At 32.2% G+C, this 18,239-nt stretch overlaps 1 protein-coding gene across 1 annotated transcript in view; it reads right to left on the bottom strand.

The window, feature by feature from the left end:
- Nucleotides 1-1,345: 1,345 nt before the first annotated feature.
- LOC145301378 (ceramide kinase-like) overlaps nt 1,346-18,239 on the bottom strand; it is a 102,214-nt gene continuing 85,320 nt past the window's right edge. Inside the window, exons 8-12 of the mRNA XM_080144570.1 lie at nt 16,433-16,511; nt 14,012-14,046; nt 10,850-11,034; nt 7,540-7,682; nt 1,346-1,756 (exon numbers count right to left, since the gene is read on the bottom strand). Of these exons, the coding sequence (XP_080000696.1) occupies nt 1,720-1,756; nt 7,540-7,682; nt 10,850-11,034; nt 14,012-14,046; nt 16,433-16,511 (479 nt within the window). The 3' untranslated portion in view covers nt 1,346-1,719. The remainder of the gene's footprint in view (nt 1,757-7,539; nt 7,683-10,849; nt 11,035-14,011; nt 14,047-16,432; nt 16,512-18,239) is intronic.

The raw sequence follows: 18,239 nt of genomic DNA on the forward strand, positions 1-18,239 counted from the left end.
TTTGATAGAACATACACGACATTATTTTTGAAAGAACACGAACAAAATTATTTTTAAAAGAATACGAACAACATTATTTTTTAAAGAAACACCAACAATATTATTTTTAAAGGAACATCAACAACATTGTTTTTAAAAGAATACCAACAACATGTTTTTTGAAAGAACAGAAACAACACTATTTTTGAAAGAACACTAATAACATTATTTTTGAAGAAACACCAACAACATAATATTTGAAACAAAACGAACAACATTATTTTTGAAAGAAACACTAACGACATTATTTTTGAAGGAACACCAACGACATTGTTTTTGAAAGAACACCAACATTATGTTTTTTGAAAGAACACCAACAAAATTATTTTTGAAAGAACACCAACAACATGTTTTTTGAAGGAATACAAACAACAATATTTTTGAAAGATCACCAACGACATTGTTTTTGAAATAACACTAGCGACATCATATTTGAAAGATCATTAACAACATTACTTTTGAAGGAACGCTAATAACATTATTTTTGAAAGAACACCAACATCATTGTTTTAAAGGAACACCAACAATATTATTTTTCAAGAAGCACCAACAACATATTTTTGACAGAACACCAACAACATTATTTTTGAAAGATCAGTAACAACATTATTTTTGAAGAAACACCTCCAACATTATTTTCAAAGGTACACCAACAACGTTATTTTCAAAGTAACACCATCAACATTATTTTGAAGAAACACCAAAAAAATAATTATTAAAGAAACACCAACAACATAATTTATGAAGTAACACCTACAACATTTTTTTGAAAGAACACGAACAACATTATTTTTTAAGGAACACAAACAACATTATTTTTGAATGAACACCAACAACATTATTTTTGAAGGAGCACCAACAACATTGTTTTGAAAGAACACCAATAACATTATTTTTTGAAGGAACACTACCAACTAAATTATTTTTGAAAAAAAAAAACACTAACAGCATTTTTTTCGCTCCTGATGGTCATGGTTCATTTTTTTACAAATGCAATTGTATTGCATACATTATAGTGTAGAGCTACGTACAGATTACATATTATCAAGCTTCCTTTAGCCTGGTTAGTGAAAAATAAATAAATAAATAAATAGCGATTGAGAGTTCCGAAAAATACCTCTGTTTGGTCCAATCTCCCAAGCCAAAGAGTATGACTTCATGAACTTACTCTTTCGCGTCTCACTCGAGCCATTCTTTACGTGACATAGTTTCTTGAGAAGTCACGCCACAGACAGGAAATCTTGCATAGAACGTGACAGAAAAAGTTGATGAAATTATTCTCTTTAGCTAAAATCCCAAACCATGATTTCTAGTAGAAAAATTTTATTTGCTTGATTTAATTACAAATTGTAATTTTAGTTTCCTTTTTCCTAACGCCACACACTCAATGTCGCTACATTATTAGCAGTTGTAAGATATTTTTATTCCTATTACAAATGATACTTGGCAACACAGTTTCGTATGAATTTTGTTCCGATTCTGTCGCGTAGCTTCAGAGAATATGTATGATTAATTAATAGAAAGATAACGAAATGAAAGCATGTTTTTTTGTAAATTTTTTTAATTTCACTTTGATTATTTTTTATGATATGAATGTGTTTATGTCAAGAATTAGTTGTCTGATAATGAAGAAAGAGGAAGAAGAAATCCTTTGGTGAAGTGTTCCTCGGATTTTCTGGATTAACCTCCAAAGAACGAAACGATTTGAGGTTGAAGCCTGGAATAAGAAGAAAAATATTAATTATGTAACGTTTCGCATAAAAAAGATGTCAAACAAGTAAACAGTATGAAATATTGTCTATAGTTTTTGGACGGAATTTATTCCATATTCTATTCACGGAAATTCGTTCGAGTTGGGAGCAAACGACGTCGAAATTGTTCGAGTTTCTTTCACGACGAAATCAGAGTTCTATTTCTACGTCGTCGCTGCCGCCGTCATTATAACTCTCTTTTAGTTCTCTTCTCAACTAATAGCAACTTCACGTGTACGAAATAAAAAAATGCGACTGTGGTGAAACAAAAAAGAAGCGTCTTTTATACTGCCATCTCGAACCACAAAGGGCACACACCACCCCTGGGCGCCAACCGTTGAGTCTCTCCACGCCGTCATTTCAGATGATTAGCAAAAAGAAAAAAAAAACACACACACACAAATTATTAACGTTTTTCAAACTTATTCTAACATATCTTAATAACAAATCCTTACCTAAAAAAATAATATCGTATAGAAATAAGTAATGTAATTGCAATATCGTACAGGAATAAGGAGTGTAATTGCAAAACTAAAAATAACAACAAATGTCCGTTACAAGAAAACTGTTTACACAAAAGCACAGTTTACATTGACGGCGTAAACTGATGATAATCTTAGTCTAAAAGGATTTTATATGAGAGGGACCTGCACAAACGCAAAGACGTGAATGTTCATCCGTCAGAACAATGACAATCCAATCATCCTGGGGGGATGATGGATGACACGTGCTTGTGAAGCAAGGGTTGCGCAATTCTAACCACTTCTCTCCTGAGTCGGCACTGCTTGGTTCTAGATACAAAGAGGTTCAAGACGTCTGGAAACAATGCCGACATAAGCGGAGAACATATAGCACCTGGTATTTCAAAATAGCCACTCATTTCAGTAATGACAAGGCTCAACGATGCTTAACTTTGATGATCTGACGGAAAGCGGTGTGTCAACGTGATTATGTTGTATAGGAATTTTTGTATTCAAACTATAAAGAATTTTTTGATCCAGAAAAGAGCGATGACAATTATTTCAATACATATGGCTTCTAAAGAAGGACTTAACAGACCGTTGTAAGGAAGGCTTCAACACCATGTGATTTTATATAGATATTTAGTATGTTTCTGCGTGTGTATGTGCATATGTTCATACAGAGCTATTATATATGTGTCTATTATTTGTGTATGCTAGGTTACTAAGATGCATATATATGTGTGCGTATGCACATGTATATCTAATATGTAAATATGTAATATGCAATATGTAATTTATGTAATATGTAAATATGGAATTTATGGAATTAAACCCTGTCGAAATAAATATAATTTAATAAATAAAATGGGAAAGAATGCAGTAAGGATTGCATTTGAAAATTTGGCAAGTCTGACACGTTTATCGCCTACCCACCTTCCATTCAGATTTTACTGCGTAAAAGTGATTTTTTGGTAAATCTGGATATATCGTCCGAGTTTCTGATCTTATTGATCGTTTCAATTCAAACAAAAGAAAAATGTCACTTTCCTTATTTTCAATGTATTTGTCATTTTTAATGTATGAAATCTAAACAATTAATGCATCTTTCATGACGTAAAGAATATTGAAATAGAGCAAAGTATATTATTTGATTTAGATTCAAATAAACATTATTTTAATGTTATTACAATCTCATAACAAAGTTTCGGTCAGTTATAAATAACAACATGACCTCACCAGAGGAGTAAATAATAACTTCCTATTAATAACTTCCTATTAAAAAAACACTAAAACCGCCATCAGATACCATGAAAATATTATCCAAATTAGTATAGCAGCAAAAATTTTAATAGATGAGAAATAAATATTATTCAAATTTCTTTATGCAATCAACATGAAATAAATAAATAAACAAAATATTATATATTATAATGAAGTTAACACAAATTTTTATATTCTAATTATATTCTATTCTTTTATAATAATTGCTATTCAATTAATAACAATTATTATCAATTAATATATAGGAATATAAATATAATTCTTGTCACCCTCCAAAAAAGGCAAATTAAAAACTAAGAAGTTGTAATATTTTATTAAGTGATTTTATTTTCGTGAATGTGTTTTCATAGGAATAGACTAATGATTTGGTAACTTTGATAAATATTTATCGAAATTCCTTATTAAACGCGGTTAATATAAAACAAATAAATAAAACATTAGCAGTTAATATTGTAACAAAATACTCCTTTTTCGATGTCTAAGACAAAGCCCGAATGAAGAGGGAGGAGAATTTCGCGAAACCAATATCAGGCGTTCATTCTTTAGATTTGACCATCACTCGATCCAGGCTGATTGTCCTTGGAATCTATAGCCGATAAGGTTTATAGCGATTAATTCATTTGCTTGTTATTATTCTTCAATTCTGGTGAATAAAATTATCTTCCTTCGGATTTAAGTACGTCTTCATTCAGGTCCAGCAGGGTTAAGTTTAAATTCGAATCCAACAGCGAAAATTTAGTATATACATAAATATATAATCTCCCCTTCCTTTTTTTTTTTTTTTTTTTGGATATGTAAAACACGTACAACTTCGAAAGAGATCTTGCAACAGTTCAAAATTCAAATAATAAAGAAAATGATAATACAAAAAAAGTCCGACGATAACTGTTTGTGCGTCTTACGCGGATTTATATATATATATATATTTTTTTATAGCCGCACTTGAAAATAAATACGTTGACGAAAATTATCGACATTCTTAGGAACAAAATGGGTGTGACGCGTATTCAAGTTTTACTAACCGTAACTGGTGGAGTCACTTGTCATCCTCTTATATATTTCCTTTTTTTTTTTTTTTTTATATCCAACGGTTTACAACCTGAAGTTTGGAGTGCGGTCAGCCGTCAATATACGCTGTTATCTCCCTCCCAAAATTCTGCAACTAATTTTATTTTATCGTCGATTCTCGACCATGGCTAAGAAGTGAAACTTGATCTGATTGGCCGGATCTCGACCAATTATGTTAATGTTCACTATCCTCGTCACCGTCATCATCATCACTATTAATACAGTGTTCACTGATATTATATTGGTTCGCGACAATAGCAACAAATAAATAGCACATGATAGCAAGAAAAATCAAATTTCAATAAAATATACACAAAAAGGCAAAGTAAAAAAGCTAAAATTTGTAAGTTTCAAATTTTGTAACAATTCTTTTCAAAAATGTTTCCATATGTTATTATGTGTTTTTACTTTGGTGATTATGTTGTGACATGCATGTGTTAATATCGTTATACTTGCGTCTATATTTCTATGTTCAAAATAATGTCCTTTATTTCCTTTTTCACTTTTTATTATTTATCTAAAATATAAAATAAATATAAAATATAAATATAAATATAAATATAAATATATATATATATATATATATATATATATATATATATATATAAAAATATAATATATAGATATGTTTGTTATTCTGTCTCCATATTTTCAAACACTATCTCTTCCGGAACTAAAAGTCGCAAGGCTGGGGGCATCAAATGATTAGATTTTTTATGGCTATACTTTTATGAACTTCAGCCGGTTAAAATAATTTTTAAGGGGTGAAACACAGTTCAAAATTGAAAAAAGAAATCTCATTATGCATTCTGTACATTCATCTTAGTTTATTCATAGTTTATAATTTTTAATCAGTTCATATGCGTGTCACATTTGTACAGTGGCAAAGTCACCAGCTTTGAATGCTACAGTTTTGCCTTTGGTTTCGATTCTAGCTGATGGTACCCAAATACTTTTTGTTTTACTTTTGAAATCACGACTCTATAATGATATATACGAAATCTTCACAAATTAAAATATCATATTTAAGCGCATTTTATAACTGAGCAAAGCCGGACGTCTCCTCTGCTAATTTTTTTAATAAATATTTTAAATAGTAAATATATTACTTTTTCACAGGTCTAACCTATAGTTGTTTCGATTCACTGCTGCTCAGCCATGCAGTGCCATTAAAATCACAGACTTCCGGCTTAATATCACCATACAGTAGCTAATAGCAGTTGAGCAAGAAAAATCTTTTCTATGTAAGCACTTAAACCTGTCTGTGATTTATATTAATTAATTTAAAGTATTTTCATTAAATGTAATTAGAGAAAAATGCATATATCTACTTTACATGTTTTGTTGCACAATGTCGGTTATATGTTTGTATATTAGAGTATGCAAGTACGTAAAATTATGTTTTGTCTTAGTCATGTTGTTTCCGGTGCTCACCCATCCTTCAGTTAATTAAGTAGAATATGTAATTTTTTATGTTTAAAATAATATTTTAATTTCTATTTCAATTCTTATTACTTGTCATTTGTTCGAAATTAAATTTCATTAAATGTCACCTGTTCAAAAGATTTTAAAATTCGGTAATTTTAGCTGAAAATCTATGTTTTTTTTTTTATAGCATCTCATCTGTGTAATAAAAACTGAAAGAACCGCGACACAAATATGGAAGCCATAACTAACAAGAAGGGTGATTGCACACTGACTTTTTTATTCAACATTTGGGAATTCTAATAACTAAGCCACATGGAGTAGACTCTCTACCGTTTATATAAACAATATTTGCTTCCTAAGAGGACTATTCGTTTTATGAAGAGCTATGCATTATCGCTAATGATGCCTAGCGATTTCACTTACAAATGGGGTGCGTATTGAATTAAATCAATGAAAATAAATACTTAAATATAATTATTGCATATATATGCATATACACGTACGCACACACAACCACGTACATATGCATTCACACTCACACACACACACACACACACACACACACACAAACACATATATATATATATATATATATATATATATATATATATATATATATATTAAAGACAAATAGGTATATCATAACACACGATACGAATTTTCTTCGGATTTTTTATATTTTCTTTTTAACGTCAAGAAAGTATCATCTTTCTTATGGAATCTGTGCTGGAAATATTCAAAATTAACATTATAATTATATAATTGTCCCTGCGCCACGAAACAGATACTGTCAAGAGTTGGATGTTTTACCATGTGGAAAGAAATGAATGGCAAGATGAAAAAAATTTTTGAATTTGGAATGTAGCTGTTTTGTCATATATATGCCGTTCCTCATATGGCGGTACCAAATTGGTGAAAGGGAAAATTATTCCCAACTCGCATTTAGGTAAAAATGCACTTTCGTAAATAATCGAATTCATTCAAAACGTATCGCAAAAACAAAAACAAATAAAATAAGTAAATCGCGATGTATCAAAACTGTCGGCGAGATGGACAACCACATAAAGAGTTTAGGCTCATTATCGTGGGGTCCCGATTTCGAATCTCACTAGATTCAGCCCATCTGTTGAGTCGTAGATGATAAAACACGTGTCAGTGGATAATTATAAAAAAAAACGATATATATATATATATATATATATATATATATAGAGAGAGAGAGAGAGAGAGAGAAAGAGTCATCTACAGGCAGACTGTTTCACTGCATCACATATTTTCAATGCAGTTATATTATTACCCATCCCAAACAAGGAATCGAACCTACATCTAGTTGATAGTCGGCTGTTCTATCAAAAAATGTCAGAAAAAAATGGCCGAGTAAACTTGTAAAGATTGAACTCTTGACTATTAGCGAGGTTTGATGGCGAAGGTGAGTGATGTCTACATCTTAATAGGTTAACACATGTTTGCTTATTTTATTGAGATGGAACCGGAAACATTCTACTTACCTAATGTCGACAATATTGGACGTTATAGGCAACAATTCCCCATCGTAATTTAAATACATATTCCGTCTGTGGAGGAGGTCTGGCTCAAGTAATTCGATCCGGCACAATTCGGCATTCACACAGTCGATGTAACTCAGGTCGTACTGAAAAAACGGGCGAGAAAAAAAAAAGTGGTCAGATTAAAAACAGTTATTTTACTTTGTGAATAAACGAGAAAAGCGCGTGTATCAACCGTTAGTTTGGGTTAGTCATGAGGTAAGATTGAAACATATGAAAGTCTTTGATTGGTTGATAAAAATCACGTGTTTGTGAGAGATAAAGAAAGGGAGAGAGAATGAAAGATATATATATATATATATATATATATATATATATATATATATATATATATATATATATATATATAGAGGGAGAGAGAGAGAGAGAGAGTGAGAGAGACAAGGCAATAATTTTCAAATTTCATAATAGCTGAAGTTCTAGGCATTACATCCTCCTACAGGAATAGTGGTTATTTTATTGCTCATCGCCTATTTTTTGTTTGGTACCTAACGAAAGTGCCCCCCCCTCATAAGAGCTTATTTTTCTCATCTTTTGGTCCGTTCCTACTTGCTAATTAGAAATTAATATAGTCAGCATAGATGTTGGGTGTGCAAAATAAATTCAAAATAGAAAAATCTACCCAAGGTTATTTTAAGCAAGAAATAGAAGCTTTCACTAAAGAGTTAAAGCCATGTATATACAAAGTGGCGTCACAGACAGGAAATCTAAAGTGGAACGTAGAAAAGAACCTAACAAAGAGTCTCTCTTTGTCCCACAAATTAAGAGGTCACTCATTTTGGAGTTTTTTTAAAATCTTTGTTCATAGATTCATGAAGCAGATTAAAGAAATACCTCGCATTACGGTATTAATTAAAGCCATAAAACATGAAAGAATTTGACCGCATACCTGATATGGCGTTGAAAATTGAGTACTTCATTTTACTTCACCATGTTCTAAATAAATATTTTTCTTATTAAAATCTGTAGCGTGAAACAAGTGAATCTTGCTCAGCATTTGTTGACCATTCGATTTCTGCGTTCTTCCTTTTACTTTGTTTTTTGTCTGTCAAAATGTCAAAATGTCAAAATGTCAAGTGAAGGGCAGAGGACCATCACAATTCAAATCATGGCAGTGCAAAAAGAAGAGTGTGTCAAAGTTTTTGATAACTTTGCAAGTGAGACAGATTTGAGCAATGTGTGGTATCTGTTAGCCTCTCTCTGATATTCTAGAATAGTTTCCATATAGAAGGTAGATGGAATTCCTCAGACGCGGTGAAGTCGACTAGAAGTAGGAAACTCTGATGAAAAACCAAATCGTATAAAAAGAATCTGTTAGCCATGTAAGGCAATCTACAAATCATGATGTCACAAGCGAAAACAGCTGTTTCCGATTTGTCATGAGGCAGCACGGAAGTAGTCAGGCTTAGAAAACTGTCATGAGACTGTTCATGCCAGTGCATAGTCTGGCCTTTCTGAGGATAGCGTAATATAAAATAATGCCCCTTCTGCGCCGAATTTGTACATAATATAAAGTTTGCGTTTTCATAAAAATCATTGGTATTCTTCGTCTTCTCTACTACTACTACTACTACTACTACTACTACTACTACTACTAACAACAATAACAACAACAACAACAACGAGTGCTATACGAGTCATTATCAGTGATTGTTGGGAGATGGCAGTGGTTCAGTGGTTACCGACACAGACTGACAACCTAGATGTCCAAAGTTCGAATCCAGTTCATTCCAAAAAAAAAAAAAAAATAAACTCACTTTCACTTAGAATGTTGGCAACCTTCACGCTATCCCTCCCGTAAGTACTCGATGTCTTTCTAGAAATGATTTTGGCTAGAAAAATATCCAGGAGACTAATGCCAACAACAAAATCTTCGAATTCATACAATATGATGATGATCAGTGATTGCTGACATGCAATAACAGGTAGTATTAATATGACAGGATCTCCCGCTCAAGTCAGCAACTGGCCTCTAACATTATCGTAAACTGTGGCTCGTGATCGTCTCTACCGGGAGATCTTCACATAAAATACTCAGCGTCTCAGCTCTTTCTTTATTTTTGCTAAAAAGCAAAAATAAAGCTTCGCATGCGCGCCGGAAAAGAAAGACAACCTCAGCGTTTCTAACTATGAAAAAGTTAATTTCACAAAAGTTATAGGTTTTTACATATGTACATCGTTCAGTTCACCAAAACGTCCAGGTTCTCAAAATGTCTTATTCTTCGTTCTCTACAATGGCGTTCAGGATAGATGGAGGGGGTCTGGGGCGTTCTTTGAGCGTGTGTCCTTCTCGAGATTTGGCTTCAATCTGTCTCTTCCGACCCGAGTATGCGTTCTTATACTAAGGTCACGGGGTAGGTCTGCCGATCTGTTGAACCAATCAGGGCCATCCACGTTAAACGGGGAATACCCGATGTCTTTGCGTGTGTGCATTTCAGCAAACTGTCCGCGGTTTTGAAAATCTGGGGCCAAAAATGAAATCCTTTCACACGACCCCAAGGGGTCAAATCTTTTCAATTTTCTTTACTCAGAAACCCAGAAGTCTGAGCCGGGGTTCTTCAGGCCAGACAATGTCATTGTTCCTTATTCTAACATTTCTTGTCATTGTTTTAAACAATAAAAATATCTGTTTTTACAAAACGCAATAACCTCGTTCCTTTTTATAGATCACCTGCCACTGTCAGGGATTTCCTGTCATTGTTTTAAACAATAAAAATATCTGTCTATATTTTTATCAAACACAATAAACTCGCCCCTTTTTTATAGGTCACCTATCGCTGTCCGGGATGCGATCAACGTTTAATGGACAATCTCAGAATATTTACCCAACTCAGAGTTTTTAGGGGACTTTCAACCTCCCCAATGGGGAGCAGTATAGCTCCTCAAGACAGTTACGTCATATTAACTGTATTCAGAGTGTCAACAAGTGTCTTCATATATCCAGTACTCTCCATATCTTTTAAAAACCGTAGGAAATCATTCTGCGTTATAGCAACAGCCGTTTATCATTGAGTTTTTGCTGGCAACGATAATTGTCTTCTTTGAAATCTGAGTGGCAATAACTCTCCACAAAGTTCCAGTACTTTCTGTGCTCTTCCAGTTGATATCTGACCATTTTGTGTAGTATTAAACAAGACTAATACCACCACTACTACTTTGGGGGGGGGCAATATTGCAGTAATTATTCAATACATCGACAACTCATGACAGGATCGTTTAGTTTGATGGCGAAAAAAAATCAATCTAAACTTACGGCGTTTGGTTTTTGGCTGTGCAGAAGGTCGTAGAAAGTTAAATGCTGAAGCCGTGAACATTTTTTGATGAGAACAAATTTGCCGAAATCCTCGCCGAATACTGGTAATAAAGAGTTCTCGGCCTTTTGAAAATTCATGGAAAACCCTTCGATTGCATGATATTCGCCATTTAATGTTTTCAAATCTGAAATAAAAAAAGGTTTGAATGATAACATATGACCTCATTTCTGTTTCAGGAAACAATGGATACAATCAGGCTGTTAGAATGAAAGTCGAATAGAAGTTTAAATGTCAAAGTCAAGTATTATTGTTCATTTGTGCTGATAAATCAAAACAAGCCATTTTCTTTCTCATGCTTTTTATTGAAAAACTGAGATGTAGTTATCTGAAAAGATTGTGCGATTTGAAGTTTACAGTGAAGCAACATTTACAATAGCAAAAACAAGTTGGCCATCTTAGCTTATTTTTGATATGAATGAAAATGGTCGGCACGTGTTAACTTCATGACACTTCGACATTAGAAAAGTCAACCTTTCCTTGCCATGGTAGAGGCAGTAGTAACGTGGTGGTGTCAAATATATGCCGCCCTAAAGCTCTGTTTCCTGTCAGAGCTATTAATGGCAAACAGGTTTGGCGTTCCTAGTGTTTCATTTTCCTTTAGCCAAAGTTCTCAGAAATCAAGCGCCCACCCCCACCTGGGGCTAACACTTGATCGCTATATGATATACGTAGATATTTGAATGTTCCAATCAAGTTCTTTATCTCTCAAACACTGAGTTAGTAAAGAAGTTGAAACATAATTTTCCTCTCTCCAATTGATCATGTAAATATCTTATAGTATACTTTTCTTTTTGGTCTCTTGATCTTACTGGATTCCGTTCCAAGAATTTATCTTCACCTTTTATCGATCAAAGTAAAAAAATAAGGTATTCGAAGTAAAAACTAACGAATTAAATTAAAAAGAAATGATTTTGAACGGCATTTCGCATCAATTGATGTCTTATTTTTACATTGTTTCATGTTTTTCTTTACTCCTCGTTTCACCATGATTGTCCGTAAAAAAATTGTTTATAAAATTGAAAACTTGATTTGAAATTGATTTAAAATTGATTTAAAATTGATAACCTACGATTAAATTGAATGCATTTTTTTTAAATTGAATGTGTTAGTTTTTTAAATTAAATGTGTTAGTTTCAAATTAAATGCGTTAGTTTTTTATTGGTGACTTTATTTTTTTTAATTTGAATTCATTAGTTTTTAATTTCATCGACAAAAGGTGTAGTCTGCTGGAGTATCCAACTTCGTGTTACTACTTGAAGTAACATCACCTGGAGAAAGTGCCCCATTCGCACAAACTAGTCTGGGTTAGTCATATTAAGGAGATCTCATTTAGGCTGCGAAAACTGTGATTTTGAATATTTAGTCAGGGTTTACTTGTAGGGAAAAGTATCCTTATGCCATTTTGTCGTGACAAACACCTGCACAGAAAAAGCTCAGACACTAAAGTATAGTATTTAGTAGGCATTCAAGTTCTCTCCCTCTCTACATTTGCATTTAATGTAGTAAACGGCGCAATGTTATTTATGTGCCACTCTTTTGTGTGCTCCGGATAAAACTTTTTCCTGACTTCACATGCAGTCATTAAGCCTTGCTACTTTCAATGTCGGAAGTAAAACTCTACAAAGCTGCAGGTTAACTGTGACTAATGAGGAGGACTACATACTGACCAGATAATAGACATGATATTTGTGAGTTGTATGAAGAAGTCCGACTCGCTTAACAAGGCTTTACATCATATATGGAATAACCATGTTGACACACAAAGATTGCCTCATTTTTTTTTCTCCTAGTATTAACCCCTAAATCAGTCACCTAAATCCGTTCGACGTACAAGTCGTCGACGTGCTCGACGAAACGTTTGTTTGTTTTCAAAACAAAAAAAAAGAAGAGAAAAAAACGATCGGATTCAGAATTCTATTTCTTATCTTAACAATCGTATTTTTCTTGTAGTTCACTTCCAAACTGACAACAACCTCCTGCGCACAAGATAAAATGCGAACAAAATAAACTTTTATACTATCATCTATGATACCGCCTAAATTTGCATGTATTTTCTCATTTTTTTTTTCGTACGGCGCAGGTTTCCGGTTCGAATGATAACGCTTCTTCACAGAGAGCACACGCCGGCCGTGGGCGTTTACCACTGTGCCTCTCCAAACCGTCGTTACACACGCCAGTTCTTATTAGACCACTGGATCTTTAGCCACGTTCAACATGTGGTGTCGTGTTTCTGATATTATTATTAAATATAAACCAAAAATAAAAATGCATCCATATATAAATAATAATAAACTTTAAAGAATAAAAAAAAAGAATAATTAACCTTTTTTCAGATTGGTATAAAACTTTTCGTTCTTTGAAGCCGCCATAAAAAAGAAATAAAAGAACTTCAATCTGTTAGCATAGCTAGAAATCGTTCGTTTTGGAAATTAGAAGAGCCCCCCCCCCGGGCAGCTATACTCTGGTAAGTTGGCCCGTTATATCCTACATTTTTTTTTTTTTTTGGATTTAGTTTTTCAAGTTGAATCCAATTTTTGCGGTGCGTTAGTTTATTAACAATGAAGATACAGAACAGTAAAGAATGGATTTCTACATAACACAGTTGTTTCAGAGCGGTTCGTGTTCTGCATAAGTGCCGAAGCGTGTTAAGATCCTTTCCTGATCCTGGTGAACTTGAAGAAAGAATCTGATCAACTTTCATCATCCTTCTAGTATAAGGGAGCACCTGAACAGATAAAAACCAAGTGTATTAAGTTTTGTATGCCGATCTAATCTCTTGAAAGTATTCACAAAACCTACAGTCAGTATCAGGTAGGTGATCATTAAAAATGATAGGCATTATATATGGGAGAACATCTACAGTTCCTTGTAAATATAAACACCATCAAAATAGTTTTATCTGACTGTAATATACATTCAGATTATGGAGACTGCTCGTACATATCATTTAGAAACTTCTTCTTTAACTTATATGTGAGCAATGGAGTAAGCCATCTCAAACAGTGAGAATTCTGTGCAAATACAATTTAATAGAATTCAACTTTGAATCGTAAATTTTTAAATATAATTGTTGGAACTTTTCTAGTCATTTGATGACTTACCATCTTCTTCTGAATTCTGGGTTGTCTCCTGTTGTCTGAAAAAAAAAAAGACAGAAAAACAATTACATCACAAAAAAGGAATTAAAACTTGGTATCATTATAAGTATAAAAAAAGAGACGTGATTGGGTTGGAACGGCGATTCAACAAGAAATGTGCAGAGGATGGAAGTTTATAAACGAGACACGATTCGGTTTGGTAGAGTTGTTAGCTACCACTTTCGTAGAAGTCAAATGGTTTCGTCTCAAAGCAAACGTGTAGCCATTCTAGAATTCATTCATCGTAGCTGAAGATGACTTGGGGGAATAGAAGAAAACGAATATTTACAAGGTCTGTTATGAATTAATATAGCCAGCATAGATGTTGGGTGTGCAAAATGATGTAAAAATAGACAAATCCGTGCAATGTTATTTTAAGCAAGAAATAGAGACTTTCATTACCAATCAAGTTAGAGCTGCGTAGATATGAAATTACGTCACAGACAGGAAATCTAAAGTGGAACGTGGAAAAGAACCTAACAAAGAGTTTCTTTTTGTCCCGCAAATTAAGAGGTCACTCGTTTTGTAGTTTTTATATTTGCTCGTCCATTTAGGAAGCAGATTATAGAAATACCTTGCATTATAGTATTGATTAAAGCCATAAAACATCAAAGAATTTGATCACATAACTGATATGGGGTTGAAAATTGAATACTTCATTTTACCTCACCATTTTTTAAATAAATATGTTTTTTGCGATGGTGCCGAATTGCGGCGAGTTCTGAAATAATGAATTTTTCATTTGCCTAGTCTGGAGGAATGCCGATTTTACCATTGATTTCCCCTCGGTCGCTTTTCAACGACATTTAATTTACAAACGAGTTTTGCAGTGACGTCGACGATCCACAGTAAAGCTACAAACTATATAAACTATCAGTCTTGAAGCGTCTTCGGTAATGTTTATAACAGATGTACTTGAGTGGCGAAATTCCCGAGATCTAGCGGAGCACTTTGGTTTCCATAACAACGAATTTTCACTCCATCTCACGTTGTCCAAACAAATGCTTCATATATATTACTCAGGTAATAAATATGACTATATCCGGGTTGGACTTGTATTATAGAGTCAGTCGACTAACAATGACTAATTATATACGTCGAATAGATTATTAGAAATTTGATAAACGAATGGTATTCATAAAATATCCAAATCGCAATTTGCGCGAATAATGTTCATATCGTGTTTAATGGCGCATATATAATGGCTATATACAGACCAATATCATTTAATACAAGGAATTAAAAATAAAAATGACAAGGCTAGCTAACTGGTTTTGAACCTCACTCAACAGAGCTAAATCGAGGTCAGGAAATTACGATTAAAATATATAATGAAAATGGAAATATGGCGGAGGACAAGAGAAACGAGAAAAAGAATCAAATGGAAACAACATTAAATCATAGAAGATTTTCTTTTTGCTTACAAAAAGAAGGTCTCAAAGATTTACTGTAAATGGTTTCTAGAACTTTTTAATGAAAAACACGGTTATTCATAAGGTGCTCGCAGATGGCCAAACCGCATGTATTATAACATCAGACATATACTAGAAAAAGGTATATAAATACACCCCCCATATATATATATATATATATATATATATATATATGAAAATATATATAAAAAATGATAACGGAAAGTGTAAAAGATTATAACTTTTCTTTATTCATTTTCTATTCGTGACGTGCAGGAATATAAAATATTATTATGAAAAAAAAAAAAAAAAAATTAAAAACGTTTTTTTTTACACATACACCTTTTTCGATCGATCCTTCGGTCCTCCTCAGTGCAGTCAGTGTAAGATTATGAGGCAAAACCCGGATATATATATATATATATATATATATATATATATATATATATATATATATATATATATATATATAAAAGAATATGATTGTCTTGTGTAAAACATAAATACAGACTATCAATCTTTGACAAACGTCTCAAGATACGCTTTATCATATTACTAGCTACGAATGCGAACACTAGTTCGTTTACGCGATTTAGAAGACTATATTGCCCGATTACTATAGTTAAGACCATGCAGCTACTTCAAACAAATGATATTCCGTTTTCAAGATTATTATAATGGATATTTTGTATAATTCTGTAAACAAATTTACATATTGATCTGCTTTAAGAATTGATCGTCTTTATATAGGGAAACACAAGAATTTTTTCTGCTAACGAATCGTTGAGACAGACGGCAAATCAAAAATTATGAAAATAAAGATTGAAAGTGAAAAATTAGAATTAAGTTTCAGACAGCAAACTATTACAACTTTCAATAGTCGTAACGGTAGTACTGCTAATATTATGAGCACCGAGGTTAAGAAAAAAGGTTTTAATAGAAGAAAAGACAAAGGTAAATGTAGTCTACTTACTCCGGTGAGAGGACTCCACGGAAAGAAAGTTTTATCTTATAAGCATCGTGTTTCCATAGGATAGAATCAAGAACGGCAACTAAAAAGAAAAATGTAATGATTGGATTACTTATAATGATTACTTATAATGATTGCTTATAATGATTACTTATAATGATTACTTATAATGATTGCTTATAATGATTACTTATAATGATTACTTATAATGATTACTTATAATGATTACTTATAATGATTACTTATAATGATTGCTTATAATGATTACTTATAATGATTACTTATAATGATTGCTTATAATGATTACTTATAATGATTGCTTATAATGATTACTTATAATGATTACTTATAATGATTGCTTATAATGATTACTTATAATGATTACTTATAATGATTGCTTATAATGATTGCTTATAATGATTACTTATAATGATTACTTATAATGATTGCTTATAATGATTGCTTATAATGATTACTTATAATGACTACTTATAATGATTACTTATAATGATTACTTATAATGATTACTTATAATGATTGCTTATAATGATTACTTATAATGATTACTTATAATGATTACTTATAATGATTGCTTATAATGATTGCTTATAATGATTACTTATAATGACTACTTATAATGATTACTTATAATGATTACGTATAATGATTACTTATAATGATTGCTTATAATGATTACTTATAATGATTACTTATAATGATTGCTTATAATGATTACTTATAATGATTACTTATCTCATGTGATTTAATGGCGCATATGATCAGTTTTTTTTAATGTTTAATAAGAAAACATTTCTTTTGTGTTACAAATGCATAGTTTTAGAAACTGTATCATTTTTCTTTATAACAACAAATGTTTCAGCTACTTTATTTCTTCAAATATTTATTCATAGTGTTGGATTTAGTTGTTTTCTAGAGAAAAATTGTTTCTTGATTTTAGCTTTGTATAACATGATTGAGTTTTTAAAAGGGACAAAAACATTATAACATCAATGTTTGATGCATTTGACGTCGCAAAGCTGATATCTTCGGACAGCCCAATCTGGTAGCACCAAAAATTCAATGTGTGTGTGTTATGTTTGTGTGTTCGCTATATAACGACATGTTAGAGAATGGACATAAATATAAAATTATATTCTTAGATAAAATTTACCGGGGAAAACAATGGAAGTGTTCATGAACCAATAAATGTTCTATTAAAATTAGTATATGTTTCTGGAGTTCCAGATTAATCAATCAGTTACACAAACAAGTGAGAGACAGGAGTTTTAGATGCAGTTTAGATATGGTAAAATGGTATCCTGCATTATGCGGGGAAACGGTTTGACTATAATTCATGCATGTGAAGAGACTAGATATTAATAAAAATCCATATCATATCAGAAACGATCGTACACGAGATTAATGTTGAATTATTGAACTGTATGTTAAAGAATATGCCATAAATTTGTTTACGCGGATCTACCAGCGTCGTCCCATAGTAAAGCCTCCTATTTTTTAACTCAAGTTAAAGATCTATGAAGACATAAGTGGTATAGTTAAAACGAGCGACTTTTTGTACACTAGAATTTATTTTTCTACATAGTCACAACCATTCTCAATGAACTTTTGCCGAGAAGTCAATGACGCATCTCTGTTTCTGACGCATGTCAATGACAGGAGTATCTTTCTTCTAGTCTCACACCGCCAATATCTACAACAGAGAGATTAAACTTGCAGATATTGAATACGTAATACAACGCAATTTGCAATTTCTTCTGATCTATTCGGGCGGAATCAAAAATAGGAGGCA

This window comes from Euprymna scolopes, chromosome 2 (genome assembly GCF_053919585.1).
Source record: "Euprymna scolopes isolate OS-2025 chromosome 2, ASM5391958v1, whole genome shotgun sequence".
NCBI lineage: Eukaryota > Metazoa > Mollusca > Cephalopoda > Sepiida > Sepiolidae > Euprymna > Euprymna scolopes.